The sequence below is a fragment of the Anopheles cruzii genome, chromosome 2, assembly GCF_943734635.1.
Source record: "Anopheles cruzii chromosome 2, idAnoCruzAS_RS32_06, whole genome shotgun sequence".
Lineage (NCBI taxonomy): Eukaryota > Metazoa > Arthropoda > Insecta > Diptera > Culicidae > Anopheles > Anopheles cruzii.
In genome coordinates, this window is record NC_069144.1 from 43,635,582 (window position 1) to 43,652,099 (window position 16,518).

At 49.1% G+C, this 16,518-nt stretch overlaps 6 protein-coding genes across 8 annotated transcripts; 3 read left to right on the plus strand and 3 right to left on the minus strand.

Moving 5' to 3' along the window:
• The first annotated feature begins 1,267 nt into the window (after positions 1-1,267).
• Positions 1,268-6,624, plus strand: LOC128268692 (calcium homeostasis endoplasmic reticulum protein). Its single transcript, XM_053005884.1, has 11 exons — positions 1,268-1,424; positions 1,645-1,815; positions 1,891-2,306; positions 2,372-2,534; positions 3,018-3,090; positions 3,669-3,743; positions 4,169-4,245; positions 4,316-4,514; positions 4,595-5,566; positions 5,647-6,092; positions 6,144-6,624. Exons 1-11 carry the CDS (start codon positions 1,397-1,399, stop codon positions 6,506-6,508), a joined length of 2,985 nt encoding a protein of 994 aa, XP_052861844.1. The 5' UTR covers positions 1,268-1,396; the 3' UTR covers positions 6,509-6,624.
• Positions 6,625-6,833: 209 nt separating this feature from the next.
• On the minus strand, positions 6,834-9,009 carry LOC128268693 (ubiquitin-conjugating enzyme E2 J2). The gene is made up of 2 exons (XM_053005885.1): positions 8,289-9,009; positions 6,834-8,222 (listed from the first exon to the last, which is right to left on the minus strand). Exons 1-2 carry the CDS (start codon positions 8,356-8,358, stop codon positions 7,552-7,554), a joined length of 741 nt encoding a protein of 246 aa, XP_052861845.1. The 5' UTR covers positions 8,359-9,009; the 3' UTR covers positions 6,834-7,551.
• Positions 9,010-9,389: 380 nt separating this feature from the next.
• On the plus strand, positions 9,390-10,900 carry LOC128269286 (mitochondrial E3 ubiquitin protein ligase 1). 3 transcript variants are annotated; one of them, XM_053006711.1, is made up of 4 exons: positions 9,390-9,538; positions 9,626-9,795; positions 9,865-10,629; positions 10,689-10,900. In XM_053006711.1, exons 1-3 carry the CDS (start codon positions 9,434-9,436, stop codon positions 10,607-10,609), a joined length of 1,020 nt encoding a protein of 339 aa, XP_052862671.1. In that variant the 5' UTR covers positions 9,390-9,433; the 3' UTR covers positions 10,610-10,629; positions 10,689-10,900. The 3 variants fall into 3 exon arrangements, with proteins under 3 accessions (XP_052862671.1, XP_052862670.1, XP_052862669.1); XM_053006710.1 differs by having other exon boundaries at positions 10,710-10,899; XM_053006709.1 differs by having other exon boundaries at positions 9,865-10,900.
• LOC128269284 (FGGY carbohydrate kinase domain-containing protein) lies at positions 10,565-13,083 on the minus strand. Its single transcript, XM_053006708.1, has 4 exons — positions 12,737-13,083; positions 11,270-12,367; positions 10,993-11,211; positions 10,565-10,927 (listed from the first exon to the last, which is right to left on the minus strand). Exons 1-4 carry the CDS (start codon positions 12,920-12,922, stop codon positions 10,781-10,783), a joined length of 1,650 nt encoding a protein of 549 aa, XP_052862668.1. The 5' UTR covers positions 12,923-13,083; the 3' UTR covers positions 10,565-10,780.
• Positions 13,084-13,310: 227 nt separating this feature from the next.
• Positions 13,311-14,038, plus strand: LOC128267904 (uncharacterized). Its single transcript, XM_053004854.1, has 3 exons — positions 13,311-13,401; positions 13,462-13,702; positions 13,772-14,038. The coding sequence occupies exons 1-3, from the start codon at positions 13,382-13,384 to the stop codon at positions 13,946-13,948; spliced, it is 438 nt and encodes a 145-aa protein (XP_052860814.1). The 5' UTR covers positions 13,311-13,381; the 3' UTR covers positions 13,949-14,038.
• Positions 14,039-14,236: 198 nt separating this feature from the next.
• Positions 14,237-15,529, minus strand: LOC128279118 (major royal jelly protein 2). Its single transcript, XM_053017839.1, has 3 exons — positions 15,134-15,529; positions 14,861-15,057; positions 14,237-14,789 (listed from the first exon to the last, which is right to left on the minus strand). The coding sequence occupies exons 1-3, from the start codon at positions 15,527-15,529 to the stop codon at positions 14,237-14,239; spliced, it is 1,146 nt and encodes a 381-aa protein (XP_052873799.1).
• Positions 15,530-16,518: the final 989 nt, after the last annotated feature.

Genomic DNA, 16,518 nt, shown 5'->3' on the forward strand with positions numbered 1-16,518 from the left:
AAGCGTTATACTACCGCGGACACCTCCGAAAGCACCCATCTATCATGCAGTGCATCGCAGACCTTCAAGTGTCAGGGGTCTCATAAGTCTACTAACCAAATCGCCCGAAAAGGGCGCTGAACGCATATTAATTGTCTTTTTTCCCTTGGGCCAAGAATATCTTCAGCAACAATCGTCTCCTTCGCGCAGACCCCCCGGGTTGGTCAGAGATGAAACAAAATACGCACGCCAATCCCTGCCCCATCCCTGGCTTGACCGACGAAAGTAAAAGTTTCCAAGCGCAAGACCCACGCATGCGCGGGTCCGATCGCGGGAAGTAGGTCGCAAGATGAGAACCAATTTTGGGTGTAGCTAATGTTTTTTTTTGTTTCTTCGCAAGATGATTAAGTGTTCGAATTGTTCGCCATTGGTGCCGTGGTATGCGTTGCCTAGGGCGATCGATGAGGTGCACATCCCGTACTGCTGTACTAATGGAGGATCTGGCCCAACTGTTACGTTCCGCCACCTCCAACGCCTCCACCTACTCGGCCACCGCCACCGCCGCCAACTCGGCCACCGTCATGCCCCGCAGGAGGAGTCCCTCCGTATTGCTGTACTAATGGAGGATCTGGACCTAACTGTTACGTTCCAGCACCTCCCTCTCCACCGCCACCGAGACCACCACCACCACCACCACCTACTAGTTCAGTTCCTGGCTGCACTAATGGTGGCGTGTTGCCTTTCTGCTGCACCAACGGTGGTCAAGGTCCGACCTGTGAGGTCCCATCGCATACCCTGGAGGAGGACGGATACCATTATCAACGACCGAGCAAACCGTTCACATTCTAAATCTTTTAACTTTCCACTACAATCCTGTACTTTATACTCTTCTAAAAAAATCTATTTTACGAGTTTAAGTTGAACCGTTCATCTGTGAATAGTAATAAAGGCTAGCGCCTCCACTCATGTACATTTGTAATATGTAAACCGCGAGTTGTTCTTTGTGTTTTGGAGCCATACAACTACGCCGTGCTGGGGGCTATTTACGTTTAAAAATAGCAAAAACAATTATTTTAAATAAAAAACATTTCAAATATACAAACACTGTCAATCGCCATTGACAATCAACAAAACATTCGAAAGCAAATTTGGCAACACTGGCAGGGGACGGTGTCATCCGAACTGTCAAACCGTGCCCGATAACGTTGGCCATATTTTGGGAGAGCGAGTTTGGCGTAAATGGCGTCTTTTTTCACGGTGTTGTTTCGGTCGGAAGAAAATCGGGAAATATCGCATTGAATCGCGGGAAAACCTTCGCGAAATTGCAACAAAAGCAACTTGGCTCATGATTGTTGCTACGCGGTAGTAACTTTTCTTTTATTTTTGTTTCGTTTTTTCGCTGGTTCTCTTCTGGAAGATGGAAATAATACCTCTTCCGCCTAATGGTAAGAATCCGGCGGCTAGAAATTGGCGTTTTTTCTGCGATTATTGATAGATGGCTCCTATCAGATGGGCTCGCGGCACAGCACATTCCGAATTAGGAGTGTTTTAACTGTAGTTTGCCGTATATACTGTGCGGAAGTTCCGTGCGGTGTCTGGCTGAGCTATAAAGTGCCTACGTATGTGTGTGTGTTTGTTTGGTTAATTTTTTTTGTTCTGTTTCAGATATCGAACTGCGGAACATTATTGACAAACTTGCCGACTTCGTGGCTCGAAATGGTCCAGAGTTTGAGTTGATGACAAAGTCGAAGCAAAAGGGCAACCCCAAGTTTGCATTTCTCTACGGTGGCGAGTACTACAATTACTATCAATACAAAGTGATTACCCGACAAGCGAGTGAGTGTGATTGGGAAGCAACGTGCTTCGCTAGCCAGAATTCGGTAAACAGCTAACCGATCGATCCCTTTGTAGTGATGAAGCAGCAGCAACAGCACCAACCACAACCGAACATGTCGTTGCCTCCTTTGATGGGGCAACCTTTTCCACCCATGTTACCTGGATTTGCACAGCAGCCACCACCAATGCAGCAGCAGCAGCAGCAACAACAGCAACAGTTGCATCAGCACCACCAGCAGCAATCACAATCGCAGCCACCTCCGAAACTGCCACCGGCGTCGAACGCACCGGGTGGCACTTCCAATGCCATGCCGCAGATCTGGTCTAACCCTCCGCCGCTGAATGCCGGGCCACCAAATGCAGTCGTTCCGATGGCTCCCAGCAACCACAACAGTCAACTGACGGCCCAGCTGGAAGCGCTTACCAAGCAACAGCACGCTCTGAGCGAACAGATACGCCAGTCGGAAATGAATCTCACTGCACAGCATGGGGTACTAAGCGCGCAGAAGTAACTGAACCGTTAACCCTCCAACGTACGATTCCGGTCCGCTTTTAGGTTTTACTTCAGCAACAACAGGTGCAAATAGATGAAGCCCTAACGCGAGCACAAGAGGATCTGCTGATTGCGCTGGCAAAGGAGAACAACATTTCGCTGCTCGAGTTTGACAGCAAGCTGCAACCCATTATCGATTCCTGCACCAAGGACAGTATCTCTAATGGTAAGTGTTCCGCCCAGTGCGCTCATTTGCATTCGGTTGACATTCGCTAAATCGAAAACAAAACAGCGAGATAGCTAATCCTTTTGCCTCAACGAGACTCTTTTGCTACATGTCCCGATTCCCTCTTCCCTTGCTGTGCGTTCTTCAGACACTTTCCGAGATATGTATAGCCCACAATGTAAATGTCGGTGACTGTCGGTGGCTTCTAAAGCTGTTGCCAGTCCCTGAGTCCAAACGAAGGCTTAAAATCGAATACTTCAAAATTAAAACTGCACGAAAGAGCCGTAAACTTAAAGCAATTCTTGTCGATTGTCGTTTTGTTAGTCGTGTCCTCGTCGTCAATCGCGCACTTACTATCTCATCTCGAAGCGACGCACTTTTCCTCAACCTGCACACAAAATATTCATTATCAAAAACTAACATCCCATGTTTCTAATGGCAAATTTCAATCTACATATATTTTTTTGTTAATTACAATTTTAGGAAAAGGCTGGATTTTACAGCATTGTACCGATTCGGGAAAATGTCAAATTATTTCGCAGTATCTTTTGAGAAAGTAAACGCCATTTAACGATTATTATCATCCTCTGACCTAACTGTCCACTGTTTCCGTTGTACACACTTCTGTTTCTTATTTTTGCGACCGTTTTGGTTCTGTGTAAAATTCATCCGTTTCACACCCCCATGGATTTGGCCACCGTGTGGTCCATTGCGTTCGAAAGAATACGGAGCGAACGGTTGACAGGGCGAGCGTGTACCGATAGCGCAGGCCGCAGACCCTCGTCAGCGAAGGGTTTGACGGATGCATTTGTGATACAGTTAAAATGTAGCGCATGAGGCTTACCCTTTAGGGATGTACTAAAAATTTACTAATTTTATAGTTAAAGCCACAAACAGACAGAACTGCTCAGCATGCAGAGCGGTAAACAAAATTAACACCGTTCCAAGAGAACCGCCGCTTTAACGACTATGGCCCGAGTTTGTATTGTCGCCTGGGTGCGCCGTTACCTTTCGAACCCCGGGCCACACCGGGGTGTGGTACTGATGAATTTCGTTTGTTTTTGGCGAAACAGGACAGCAAAAAAAGACCTTAGCGAACTTTCGTTTTTCCGATCTTTATCTATCTACTTATAGGGCGTTAATAGCTGGAGTTTTATTTACGCAAAAATTGCACCTGATATATTTAGTAAATGATGTTATACATCATTGGTAAGTGTGCTCATGCTTCTGTTTTTACTGTTCCTTTCTTATCCACCCGTACCATTCCTAAATTCCGGCCTGGAGCGTCTGTAGTTGCAAAGCAAACTAATGTCCTGTCACTAACCGTGCCACCTACGGGTGCACTGGAACACTCAGTCAGCTTTTCTGCTTCCAATAACTCGCACGACTCCCGCCTAATTTAAACACGATCGCAGAACGATCTTCGGAAACAACATCAAACGAGGCCTAGGCAAAAAGTTTTCAAAACTTGTATTCTAATAAAGCTGCCAGCTTAAAGTTTGAAAGTTACTCACTCACCCGCTCAGTGCCACACTCCCAGCTCCCAGCTAGTCTGCGAATTTGTCTAAACAAGCTATGCTAGTGCCTTTTGTTTGATACATACGTGGAACCATACTTAGTAGCAACTCTTTCAGCATCCGGAAAAACGCTGAGGAGCTGAAAAAGTGTCTGGAAAGTGCGGTGATACCGATGTTTTGCAATGCCCAAATTAGTAAGTTGCGAACGAGATTGCTTTCCGCACATCGTGAGGCTAATGCTGTGTTTCGTTTCATTTTCTTCAGCCGCCAACGAGGAACAGAGAGTGAAGCTCACCAAACTGCTGTCCTTGTGGGAATCCAAAGGAAACTTCTTCGACGCGTGCGTAATATCGAAACTAAAGTCTCCACCGTCGTCGTTGCAAGAGTATCAAACGAGTATTTTGTCGCAACACGCTAACGTCGTAGCAGCCGTTACGCAAGCGACGAAGACCACTTTCGAGAAGTAAGTTTTGCCATAACGGGCCTCAACGGAGCAAAGTACAATGTTCTACAGCGCCTTGTTTTTTTGTTTGCCACCCGTAGCTACCAACAACAGCATCAGGCTTTTGTGCAACACGCCACCCAGCAGATAGCGCTGCTGGAAAAGCAAAAACAGCAACAACTCGAACAGCATGCGCGCCAACAGACCGGCGGTCACGGTGGTCTGCCACAAGCGCCTCCTCCGCCGCTACTGCCCGAGCTAATGGCTGCCGTTGTCGGAGCCGGAGTGGGTGGCGGGTCCAACGGAGGAGTGCTTGTCGGTCCTGGTGGTGCACCGGGACCCGGGTCAGCGACCGGACCTTCGCAACTAACAATGGGCGACCGAGGTGGGAACGGTTCGACCGGTGGACAGATTCCGTCGCTGCTCGATCAGAACATTAACTTTGGATTGCTGTCGGCTGCACTGCAAAAACTGAAAAACATCCAGGACAACGGTCAACCGGCCGGCGGGCAGCAAAGCAATGTTCCTCCGCCGCCGGCGGCCGGTCGGGAACCGGAAGCGGCCGGTGGTTTTTCACAACCACCACCTAACTTTCCCATCCCTGATTTGTCACGTCCTCCGCCCAACTTTCAGTACAATGCCACGAACCAACCACCACTGGGTGGTTGTGAAGGCCCACCACTTGGCAACAACGGCGATCAGCAACAGCATCATCAGCTAGGCGACGGGCGTGACGATGGAAGTCTGCTGCAGATGAGCGACGATCAGCACGATCATGATCGCGATTTGCCCGATCATCAGCGACCGGGAGACGAGTTGGACGGTCGACGCGAGCAGCAGGATGGTTCCGACAATGGTTCTAAGCCCTCGGCGGCGGCCGCACCAGCACCGCTGCCGTATTTCGAGTTGCCGGCTGGACTGATGGTGCCACTGATTCGCCTCGAAGACTTCAGCTACCATCCGCTCAATCCGGACGATATTCGCCTCCCGCCACCAACGCCGACTAACGATCGGTTGGTGAGCGCGGTCGAAGCATTTTTCGCACCCCCAAGCCACGAGCGGCCACGTGATGGGTAACACGCACCTGTGCCCAGCTCAGGGGAAGTTCTCCGTTTTTAAACGACCTTTTCTTTTCTCTATACTTGCCAAGCAGGGAAGGCTGGGAGAAGCTAGCACTCTACGAGTACTTCAAGGTGAAGAACGCATCGCGCAAGCAGAAGGACGACGAAATCGATCGAGGTGTGCGTGATCGCTCCCGCTCACCGTCCCCAATCGATCCCGATCTGCTGAAGGTGACGAAGAAGCAAAAGAAGCGTGTCTATCGTTCGAAAAGCCGCTCGCGATCACGATCGCCAGCCGATAATGGCCACCCCGCCGGCATGGTGGCCAGCGGAGGTGGTGCTGCCGGAGGCAATGGTCGGACCCATCCACGGACCCATCACAGGAATCATCGTTCGCGCAGCAAATCACGGTCTCGTTCCCGGTCACCACGGTCTCCGTCGCGACGTTCACCTCCCGCCGTCGTGTCGCAGCCATCGTCGGGGCGCCGGGTTCACAGTCGTTCTCCTCCAGCAAGGCGCGGCGGCGGCGGTGGTGGAGGCGGTGGCGTTGGCGGCGGAGGCGGTGGCGGTGGCGGTGGCGGCGGCGGAGGCGGTGGTACTGATCGTGACCGTGATCGTAGCCGCGATACTAGACGATCACCGACACCTCCAAGCTTCGCCAGTGGTGGATTCATGAAGGCCACCAGTAGCTTCCTCGAAGAGAGTTCCACGAAACCCGTTGCCGGTGGTCATCATTCGCATCATCTTATGAAAGGCGGTGGTGGTGGTGGTGGCGGGGGTGGAGCAATGGGAGGCGGTGGAATGGGTGGCGGCGATCGGATAGGGCTCGGGGCAACAATAGAGCCGTTACGACACGAGCAACACAATCCAGCCGATCCCTACGAGAGTTTCCGCCGGAACAAGGGGGCCGCCTTTATTACGCGTATGAAGGCGAGGGCAGACGAGCGCAACTAAAACCGTCAGCCGCAAGGGCGATGCAGTGAGGTATCAGTTTTAAATCTTCTTCTACTTAGTTTCACGCCACCTTTGCGCCGCTCCATAACCTTAAGTGAGCTTTCAGTTGAAAGAAGAGTCGTAAACAAACTTTTAGTAACATATAAAAATCGTGTAGAAATCCAAAGAACTCGACTTTTGTATATGCGTCCGAATCGAGGAAAAAGAATGTTCTTGAACGAAGTGAACAATCTACAACAGTTGCCAACTAGAGTCATCACGCAACAGAAGTCTGCGCTTCTACCAAGCGATTGATTCCGATCGAGTCGATTTATTTTCCCTCAAATACTGTTGAACTAAGTGTACAGCGTCCATGGCCCAAATCCGTCCACCACTAGGGTACTTCAAATACGTACTTCTGTACTCAATCGTTCGTTTTATTAATCCTTAAAGCCGTACCGTGCGAACGGTACACACAAACACCTACAAACTGCGTGCCGACGCCCGCTAATCTATTTCTGATTCGTTGCTATGCAACGTGATCGCTGCAACATAAGTGAATTCCATGCAGCGGAAAGCTAATGGCGTCACACTTCTTTCCGATCTTTTGCTGTGAAACATTCGCGTACGTTCCGGTTCAGCGGATGGGCCTTTCAATTAAAATTACGTTAATATATTACATATTTTGCTTCCGATTCCGGTTTCTTAACATTGTAACTTTGTCGTTTCAGCATCTGCAGATGTCGTGCCACGTGTGTATTGGTTATGCTACGGGCCCCCGAGTTCGAGCGGAACCAGCTCGGTCCGTTTGTTTTTGGTGTACTATTCCCGCTCATCCAATCAGCCGTTCAGTTTTGGTATTGCAAGGTGTTTGAATTTTGAATAGGACGTTCGGCAAATGGTATAACAATGTTCCTTTTTCTGTCTCATCACCAAACAACTCTTTTGGCGCGTAACTAAAGCATGAGGGCGTACAGGAGGATAATTATTCTCTTATGCTACGGATCTACTAGCGGATTGCGCTTCGTGCATGCCCCACCACCTATCCACCGGCAGGCCGTTTATTAAATGTTTATGCTCTTGATGACGTAATGCACGATAAACGCAAATACTACGAAGCCGACCAGCACGATGAGGTTGGTGTAGAGCGAGTGCCAAATATTGCTATCGTCCACACCGGAGCGTCCAGCCACAAAAAGGCCACCATCGGGCGTTTCACCATTGGCACTTGTTTCACCGTTTGCCATACCGTTGGCACCACTTTCGACAGAACTGGCCGCTAGCTTTCGCTGTTCCTCAAGCTGCTGCAATCGTTCGGTAATCTCTTCGCACACCTCCGGAAACAGTTCCTGGAAAATTTCGTCCTTCATGTTGAATGTTAGCGACTGTTGCGCGTAGCGCCGTTTTTCGTACGTGGTCGTTTCGCACGACCCCATCGTCGGCGTCGTCTCGAGCATGAAGCTCAACAGTCCGGTCAAAATGGTGGCCACGGACCAAGCCGGGTTCCACGTGTCGGGATGGAAGTCCGATATGCTGAGGCAAAGCCGCTTGTTCGTCTTGAAGCGACCGTTCGGTGTGGTCATATAGATTGACGGGGGCTTAAAGGGGAACTCTTTCGTAAACAGCAGCGTCCCGTGATAGTAACCACCGTAGTATGGTGAATCTTCCGGTCCCTTGATCACATAGTGCCACTCGAGGATGTTCGAGGGCAGTGGTTCCGCTGTGATATACGGTACTGTGGAAGGTAAACCAGTTAGTTGGTTTGCTTACTCGGTGGGTCTCAAACCAAACCGCCACTTACCGGGATCCCTCTTTAAACGCATATAATCCTGCTTCAGGCGACAGGTGGCCGTGGGTTTCGTGTTCGTCATTGTAGCACAGCGGCCTTCGTATCACTACAGCTGGTATCACAGGGAGATTTGTGCACACTGGTAAAACAGTGTAGCAAAGTGATTTGACACTGATATTTAACTCCACCAACCCAATGGTTCCATGGAAGAAAGCAAACCCGAAAATGGAAAACCAGTCCTCGTTCCAACCTGATGAAGATCGGCGACAGTGAAGGCAACCGTGTGACAACTTCACAACCACTACCACGATCGCCTACTGCGATTTCGCGCTTCTATGAGCTCCTGGAACCACGGTAAAGTGCAAGCAAGGGACCGTTGGACATCGAATTTCACTTTTCCTTTGCTAAGATGTTGGCGCTGCTTGAATTTGGCCGAAGGTGTCTTGGTGGCAGTAGAAACGTCGTGCCTCGGATTGTAGGGTATTTGTACTTGGTGAAACAATCAATCACTAATCACTTCGGTACTTCAACTCTACACGTCATCCATCGTCGAACCATCCGAAAATGTAGCTCCGATTTGCGCGAACGACAACACACCAAGCAGCCCACTATCGGCCGGAATTTGTACCCCGCTCGTATTGCGAACTGGTCGACACCTTCAGCAAGCAAACGGGAACCCAAGCACCGAACAAAACCGATTGAAACTTTCTGTAATCACATGCAAGTGTTTCATTGCTCGTTCGCAGCACAAAAAAACAACAGGCAGAGTACCTCAGAACAACAGCAGAATGACAGTTCCACGAAGGGGGCTATGTCGACTTGTTGTGGCCCGATATTTTTCCTTGTTTTGCAGGCGAGGAATAACAGCGGAATAAAATCTTGCAATCTAAAAATCCAATGGAGCGTGAATATTCATCAGTATTAGAGTGTAATTTGCAGTAGATCAGAGTGAATCGATAACTGCGACTAAAAAAGTCACGTTGTCATCCAAGTAACCGTTTATGCTGATTTGTAGATTTATGAATGTCGACTAAACCTTGTACGATTTGACAGCAATCGGATAGACAATCAAAACAATGCTCGCAGTCATTTATTTATTTTTGCACCAGCAAATCTCATAAGGTGTGTGCGATAAGCAAAACGGAGCGAATTTATTGATGGAATATTTCCAGGAGTTGGTGCTCCTGGGAGTAGATGTGCTTGTTCTGGTGGTGTGTAGCAGTCAGTACTTAAAGCTCAAGAAAAACTGCCGTGCTCTGAAGGTAAAGGCGTTCGCCTGAAACCACTACAATCACCAGTTGCTACCGGTCCGGATTATGTCACAACTTGCTTTTGTTCGACGTCCACAGGAAGCGCCACAGTTGCCGATCGATGAGAACCTTTCCGATCGTTTGCGAAGGGAACCGGACCAGAAACTTAAATATGCCGTCATCCGGGGAAGCGTTACGCCCATCGGCACTCCACTGCACAGCGCAATGTCACCGTCCGTTACCGGCGTACTGCAAACGATGACCCTAACGTAAATAGTGCTTGTTCGGTCATCAAGTGAACTATTCGTAACCAGCTTGAAATTCCGTTCCCTTTCTAGCGAACACAGAGTGGCCCGTGCTGTGTTTGGGTTTTGGCAGGAGGAAAAGCAAATCATTCACGTGTCGTCGAACGAAATTCCGTTCCGGCTCGTCAACGGGAAGCATGGAGTGGAGATTGTGAACGGTCTGTCAGCCGAGCTGCTAGACATGGACACAGTTTACGAGAACTACGAACCGTCTTCGCTGTCGCTGTTCGATCACGTATTCGGTTTGTTTTCTGGTGTGCGCCAGAAGGGGCTACAAACGACGGAGGAACTGCTACGAGACGGTAGTTTCATAACGGCGGTGGGCGAGCTGGAACTCGACGATAGTGGCATTCGATTGCAGCCAGCTAGCACCGGAGCGCCCATGTTTCTAACAACCGCCACCAAAAATACGCTCTTAAAGCGCCTGGAAGAAGCGAAGTCTTCCACGCTGGTGAAGGTACTGCTCTGTGGTACGATATCGGCCGTGCTGGTGGGGCTCATTGCGCGCAAAATGTATAAACGCAAAAAGACGGAACGCGACGAGCGCAAGCTGCGGGAACAATTGGACAAAACGCGAGCCGCCCGGCGGGCACGAATGCGACAGGCAGATCTTACCGACGAGCAACGGTGTGTGGTGTGTGTTGTAAACCCCAAGGAAGTTATCTGCTTACCATGTGGACACGTCTGTTTGTGTGAAAACTGTGCGGAAAAAATTAAGCTACACTGTCCGGTGTGTCGATCGGTTATAGAAACTAAAGCCGCCGCGTTTATTACGTAGTTTGCTTGCATTAGAATAAGGTAACAGTTGTATAAAAGATAAAACTGAAAAACATATTACCTATTGCCATTAACTTTAGTTTGTCGATTGTTTTTTATAGTCTGCCAGAGAAATTGTGAGCTCACGGAATGCGTCAGGAATGCGAATAAACTGGGGTGCTTTCTGAACGTGTCAACCTTTCATGATTTTTTCGTATGCCCGCTGGTCAGAATACATGCGCTGAAAGACACTATATTTTCGGTCGTGGTACTCGCGAGACTCGTCACTCAAATCTGGTTTCACGACTGTCGCAGTACCTCCCATGCTCGAGGCTGCCGACTGGGGAAAGAATAGAAAAGAAAATAATAAAGCACGGCCATGCTAACCGTAATGACCATACAAACCTCTAGGCTTTTGTACATCCCGGCTGCATAGGCACCCATCATGGCCGAACCGAGCAGAACGGCTTCCGGTTCACTTGGTAGCAGTACCGGGACGGAGCAAATATCGGCATGCGTTTGCACGAATAGTGAATTCTTGCTCAAACCACCGCACAGCAGAATCGACGTGATCGGTTCACGTCCCGAAGAATGCAGCACGTCCAGTATGTGGCGGGTTCCATACTGTGAGGTACGGAAACGAGATTACTACACATTTATTGCTGCCGTTCGACTTACTCACAGCCAGAGCCTGCATCAGGGCGAGATAGAGAAGTGCCAAATTGTCAACATCCTTTGTCATCCGCAATCCACAAACCATTCCCTTGAGATCGGGATCAGCCAACGGTGACCGATTGCCGTGGTAATCCGGCCAAATGTGCAAATCCATCGTTAACTCATGCACGGATCGCGCAGCGCGCTCTTGCGCTATGCAATGCAGGAATCCATTAAGATATGCATAAATTTTCGAATTTGATCCATGCTCGCTTAACAATGTCCCGTAACACGGGTGCGTTTGCAGGATATGATCAATCAAAACACCGGTTGCACTCTGACCTGCTTCGTTTAGATACAGCCCGGGAATGATCGCATGTTTGTACGGTCCCCAGATACCGTGAGCCAGGACCGGGCTCTCGGTCAGACTCATGTGGCACGATGAAGTTCCACAGATAATTCCCATTTTCGACGTAAGCTTCCCAGCCTTTCCGAGATCGCCTTGACATCCTAGCAGTGCAAGAGCGCCGGCATGAGCGTCAATCATCGACGCAGCAACGGCCGTTCCAGCGAGCAAACCCAACTCTCCGGCAGCAGCCTTCGATAGACCACCGTCAATGGGCGTTCCCGGATGGAGCACCCGTCTCCCAATGAGTTTCCAGTTATCGCGGCCCAACACATCGGACAAACCGATCAACCGGAAGTATTCCTCGCACCAGGTTTGCTCCTCTGCGTCATAATTCCACTTACAAACGGCGGAACAAATCGACCGGCTATCGATACCGGTTGCACGGTACGTCAGATAGTCGGGAAGATCGAAAAATGCTCCCGCCATCGTCCATACGGTGGCGAACATGTTCCGCTTCAACCACAGCAGCTTCGGTACTTCCATCTCGAGCGAAATGCTTCCGCCAACATAGTTCAGCATCCGGTGACCCGTGGCGTTAATTGTGCGAGCTTCCTCGTCCGCCCGATGGTCCATCCATAGAATAACGTTGCGCTGGTTATCGTTCGATGTTGGGCTAACAGTTAGCGGAAGCATGTTGCAATCCAATGCCACCAGCGAACAGGTTGCATCGAAGCCAATGCCTTTAATTTGCTCCTTGTTGCACTCGGCAGTAACAGTCTAAGAGGATGAAAATATTTAAAATTATTATTCTTTTGCAAAATTTCGGTCAATGTAGGTGATAAGATTAGAGCGAGAATGATTTTTGTAATAATAGTACATATCTTTAAAAAACCTATTGAACCCACAATTTACAACTCATTCAGCATCCTAATCTTGACGCTTTCCGTTATAAAAACTCACTCCTGTAAACAAAACCGGTGCTTATCAGTGTGTCGTGCCTCTATCGCACTACAATAAAACATTAATCGGCTCACGGAAGTGCATCCGATAGAGCCCGCGTCCCGTTCAAGATCACCTTGACGCAATAAGTGACGAATGTTAGCCTATTGCAGCTCAAAGTCTCTATAATACACTAAGCCAACCAACCTTGACACACTCGCAAACTGCTCTCCAAATATCGTCCGAGGATTGTTCGTAGTAATTAGGCTGATCGTTCCAGGTACGGATTGAACGCACGTTCGTTTTAAGCACCTTTCCGGCGCTGCTGACCAGTGCCGCCCTGGCACTACCCGTGCCAACATCCACACCGACCACAAACCTTTCACCGGACATTTTTACTTTCACCAACGCGATTGTCTCAGGAGCAGCAGCGCGACGCGACACGCAAATGATCCTCGTTCCGTGAAAGTCTGAACTCGTACTAATTACTAATGGCGCTCGTGTCCATCGTTGATTGACCTTACGGCGCGCCGCTAGTGATTGGCCGGGCACGGAAGGAGACTCGAGACTCCGAGTCGCGTGTTATTATTGTTGGATGATAAATGATAAGGCCGATGTTTAAACACCCGGCCATCCTGGCGCGTGTGGTTGATCGAAGCAAGGGATGGCGCGAGGGGAAATGCTTCAGGTTTTCGGTATAAGTGGACGGCTTAACCGGTTTTCGAGCATTAACTTCGAAAATTTCAAATATTATGACAGTAAGTGCCACTTTCCAGGCTATGGAAAAACCAAAACAAATAGTTTAATGTTTTGTTTATTTGGTGGTTTAATGTTGAATATTAAAAAATAACCATGGTTCGAGTGAAGCATAGGTGAACAGTACTGAACGATGTTTCCACCGGTCTATTTCATTGCTGCTCGCCCTTTTCCAGATACATTTTGGTGCAGATACGGTGTAATGATCGGCCGGAAAGTGAGCCGGTTTCGATTTCCTCAGCTGCCCTGCAATCGTATATTCGTGAACGAGTGGAAAAATTCTATGGCGATTTTGGTGTGGCCAGTTTGGGGCGGTTAAATGTGATCTATTTCAATGCCAAAACACACCTATGCATCGTGCAGACACGGCACGGAGCGCACCGGTTCATAACCAGCATACTGCCCCTGTTGACGTTGGTAAGTTTCTTGAAGCACCAGACCAGACCTTTTGCTACTGACCTCGTGTACCGTTTGTCTGATTCACAGGCCGATAAGGAATCCGCTCGCTACCGGACGCTTTACGTTGGTGCTACCCTGCAGCAGTGCCACAAGTACATCATCAAATATCAGCAACACTACATCAACAAAACTATTGGCAGCTACCGGGGCTTGGTGCAGAAACAGAAACTTATCGAGGATGTCACCAAAATGAAACCGTTGTAATGTTTTTCGGCAAGTAAAACACGCTTTATTACTCTATGCACTCTGGTTCCTATACAAAACGGAATAAATATATCTTATCAAGTGAGGTCGATCGGAAACGGGAGGCACTTCTCGTCGTGTAGTTCCCATTAGTCAAATGTCGCTATTGCACATTCTCTCGTATCACAGCATCCGGTCCGGTTTTGTCCCAGTCGCGTCAGGTCGGTTATCGTCAGTTCAGTTCTTACCCGTCAAATCCTTAGTTAAGTCCTCCCTCACTCACATATTCATCGAATGTTGCCTCTCCAATCAGAAGCAATCGTCGTCACACTCTTTGCAAACGTACTTTAGCCGGCTCGAAGCGCCACCGACTCCGGAAGTATTGTTCAAGAAGTCTCCCAGATTCGAAGCGAGACTGAGCAGATGCTGATTCTTGCCCACACCTACGTGCGTCGAGAGGCGACACTCGTCGGCGTTCTGAATCTGCACAAAGTTACACTCCCGGTATGGTTGCTCGGTATCCCAGAGGAACAGTTCCGCTTCGCCGCGGTACCGGAGTACCACGCCGCTACCACCGTCCGTACCCAGAAACACTGAGTGTCTTCGCTTCGTACCCAGCTCGACGATCGCACTCGATCCCTTGCCATTGCGAAGATGTTCCGCCTTGATCGAGTACACCTTCTGGCCGCAGAGGTAGCTGAAGACGACCACACTTTGGCCCTTCGGTTTCGGTATAAGCATCAAGTAGAGCACATCCGAGTCCCCACATCCGGCAGAGATGGCACGCGGTAGCACCACGCGGTACTGCTTGTTACTGTTTACGTCCAGCACCAGAAGCGCGCCATCACCGTCCGATACGAAGCTATTGAAAACAGAAGAGGACATCCATTAGTTTGTTTTACCAAAAGCGACTCTGAAAGGGAAAACACTCACACAGCCGGATGTCCCAATTCGTTGTAGTCCGTCACCAGATACTGTAGCCGGGAAGATGGCTTCACGAGATCGGACAGATCGATCGTTTTGACTGTCTTATCGTTGGCCAAATTGAACGCGTAGACCTGCGGTGGGCACCGTTTGATCGGTTGCTCCAAGAAGTTGGTGATGCCACTGTCCAGCACCCAGAGAATTCGCTGTTAAGGTGGGAAAAGCAATGGGAAATTTAGTATCCGCTCGTTTGCAACCTAAAACCCGTTGTCGGCCGCGTACCTTCACATCAGCAAACACATCGATGACGGATTGTAGGGAATTGCAGTTGCCTTCCTCCTGGTAGGCCCAGCAAGGATACGGTTTAATGTGCGCATAGCAACTCGGTTTGTTCAGATCGATCTGCCCGAGGGTGGTCGGAACGCCGTGTCGCAAACGTGGCAGCGCCATTATGCAACGGTTTCCATCGTACTGAAACCGCACTGGCATCACATGGCGCGCAATGTAGCGCTGCGTGGAGAGGTAGATGTTCTTCGTCGATTCGCACGGAAACTCGATCGAATTACCGTTTATGCGGTACACCTTGTCGCAGTACTCATGCTCCGACACCACACTTGCGATAACGGCTAGCAGCAGACAGTGAAGAACCAGTGAAAAACGATTGTTTCGGCAACCCATGGCGGCTTGCGGGGACACCCTGGGCTCGTGAAAATGTAGCAAACGACCGTGTTCTGCTGGTCGTCGATCCGCCAGCCACGTCTCCTCTAATGTTACTGGTTGAATGTAAAGTTGCGAGTGGCCATATTTATACATACAACGTCGGCATGCTAGTGGAGAAAAGTTTACCACTGGTTTACTGTTTTCCCGGATCGACGAAGGTCATGGTTAGGGCAACATCACAACAGAATGGTACGTGCACGTTTACCCAAAACTACGTGAGAGACACACTCGTCAACGTCGGTAATGTTTTGAAACTATGTGTTGTCTTTCGCCCAAGACGGAGATCAACAACCCGCTTAGCAAAAGCCACACATTCCGGTTTAATCGCACGTTGAACCGAGAGGGTCTCTTGCTGCCAAGTGTCGGCAGTTATGTCTTCAGATAGTTGGTGTTCCTGGATCACCAAAATTGTTCACGAACCAGATACGGGTGCATATTTTGTGCAAAAAAAATATTTATGTTACATTCGTTCTGATGTAATTCGGATGGTTTCGGTTCATTAGGCAAACGAAATCTTTGAGCAGACACTCAGTCAGATTTGGTTGAAAAAACTGGGAGATATGGCCTTTGGTCCCAGCCTGTGATGCTCCGCTTGGTCTACAGTGATGGAAAAAGAGATATTTAATCAAATGGTCGCCCTAAAAGAGGTTAAATATTTCATTTTAAACTAATCTTCACATGTTAAATTATAAATTGAAATAGTTGTTTGCAGTTCACGGCCATCTTCGTTGTGATTCCAACGTGAAAATATACGGAAAAGCTAACATGGGTATGCCAACAGGAAACGTGCATTAAACACGTATTATGTCTACACTCCAGGAAACATCTTCAAACAAACGGACGCTTCTGGGAAAGCGCCGTAACCGCCATATTTCAACGCCACTTCCAGTCCCACATCACGAATCGGGAGATTTTTGTTTTATGTTTTAAAAATTACCATACCAAGG

Coding starts and splice junctions, on each gene's coding strand:
- LOC128268692 (XM_053005884.1), top strand. CDS start 1,397: ATGGAAATAATACCTCTTCCGCCTAATG. Junction 4,246..4,315: donor GTTTTGCAATGCCCAAATTA/GTAAGTTGCGAA, acceptor CATTTTCTTCAG/CCGCCAACGAGGAACAGAGA. Junction 6,093..6,143: donor CGGCGGCGGCGGTGGTGGAG/GCGGTGGCGTTG, acceptor GCGGCGGCGGAG/GCGGTGGTACTGATCGTGAC.
- LOC128268693 (XM_053005885.1), bottom strand. CDS start 8,358: ATGACGAACACGAAACCCACGGCCACCTGTCGCCTGAAGCAGGATTAT. Junction 8,223..8,288: donor GCGTTTAAAGAGGGATCCCG/GTAAGTGGCGGT, acceptor TACCTTCCACAG/TACCGTATATCACAGCGGAA.
- LOC128269286 (XM_053006709.1), top strand. CDS start 9,434: ATGGAATATTTCCAGGAGTTGGTGCTCCTGGGAGTAGATGTGCTTGTT. Junction 9,539..9,625: donor AAAACTGCCGTGCTCTGAAG/GTAAAGGCGTTC, acceptor CGACGTCCACAG/GAAGCGCCACAGTTGCCGAT. Junction 9,796..9,864: donor CTGCAAACGATGACCCTAAC/GTAAATAGTGCT, acceptor TTCCCTTTCTAG/CGAACACAGAGTGGCCCGTG.
- LOC128269284 (XM_053006708.1), bottom strand. CDS start 12,922: ATGTCCGGTGAAAGGTTTGTGGTCGGTGTGGATGTTGGCACGGGTAGT. Junction 11,212..11,269: donor CCCTGATGCAGGCTCTGGCT/GTGAGTAAGTCG, acceptor CGTACCTCACAG/TATGGAACCCGCCACATACT. Junction 10,928..10,992: donor GGATGTACAAAAGCCTAGAG/GTTTGTATGGTC, acceptor TTCTTTCCCCAG/TCGGCAGCCTCGAGCATGGG.
- LOC128267904 (XM_053004854.1), top strand. CDS start 13,382: ATGGTTCGAGTGAAGCATAG. Junction 13,402..13,461: donor ATGGTTCGAGTGAAGCATAG/GTGAACAGTACT, acceptor GCCCTTTTCCAG/ATACATTTTGGTGCAGATAC. Junction 13,703..13,771: donor TACTGCCCCTGTTGACGTTG/GTAAGTTTCTTG, acceptor TCTGATTCACAG/GCCGATAAGGAATCCGCTCG.
- LOC128279118 (XM_053017839.1), bottom strand. CDS start 15,529: ATGGGTTGCCGAAACAATCGTTTTTCACTGGTTCTTCACTGTCTGCTG. Junction 15,058..15,133: donor ATGTGTTTGCTGATGTGAAG/GTACGCGGCCGA, acceptor CCACCTTAACAG/CGAATTCTCTGGGTGCTGGA. Junction 14,790..14,860: donor GAATTGGGACATCCGGCTGT/GTGAGTGTTTTC, acceptor TGTTTTCAATAG/CTTCGTATCGGACGGTGATG.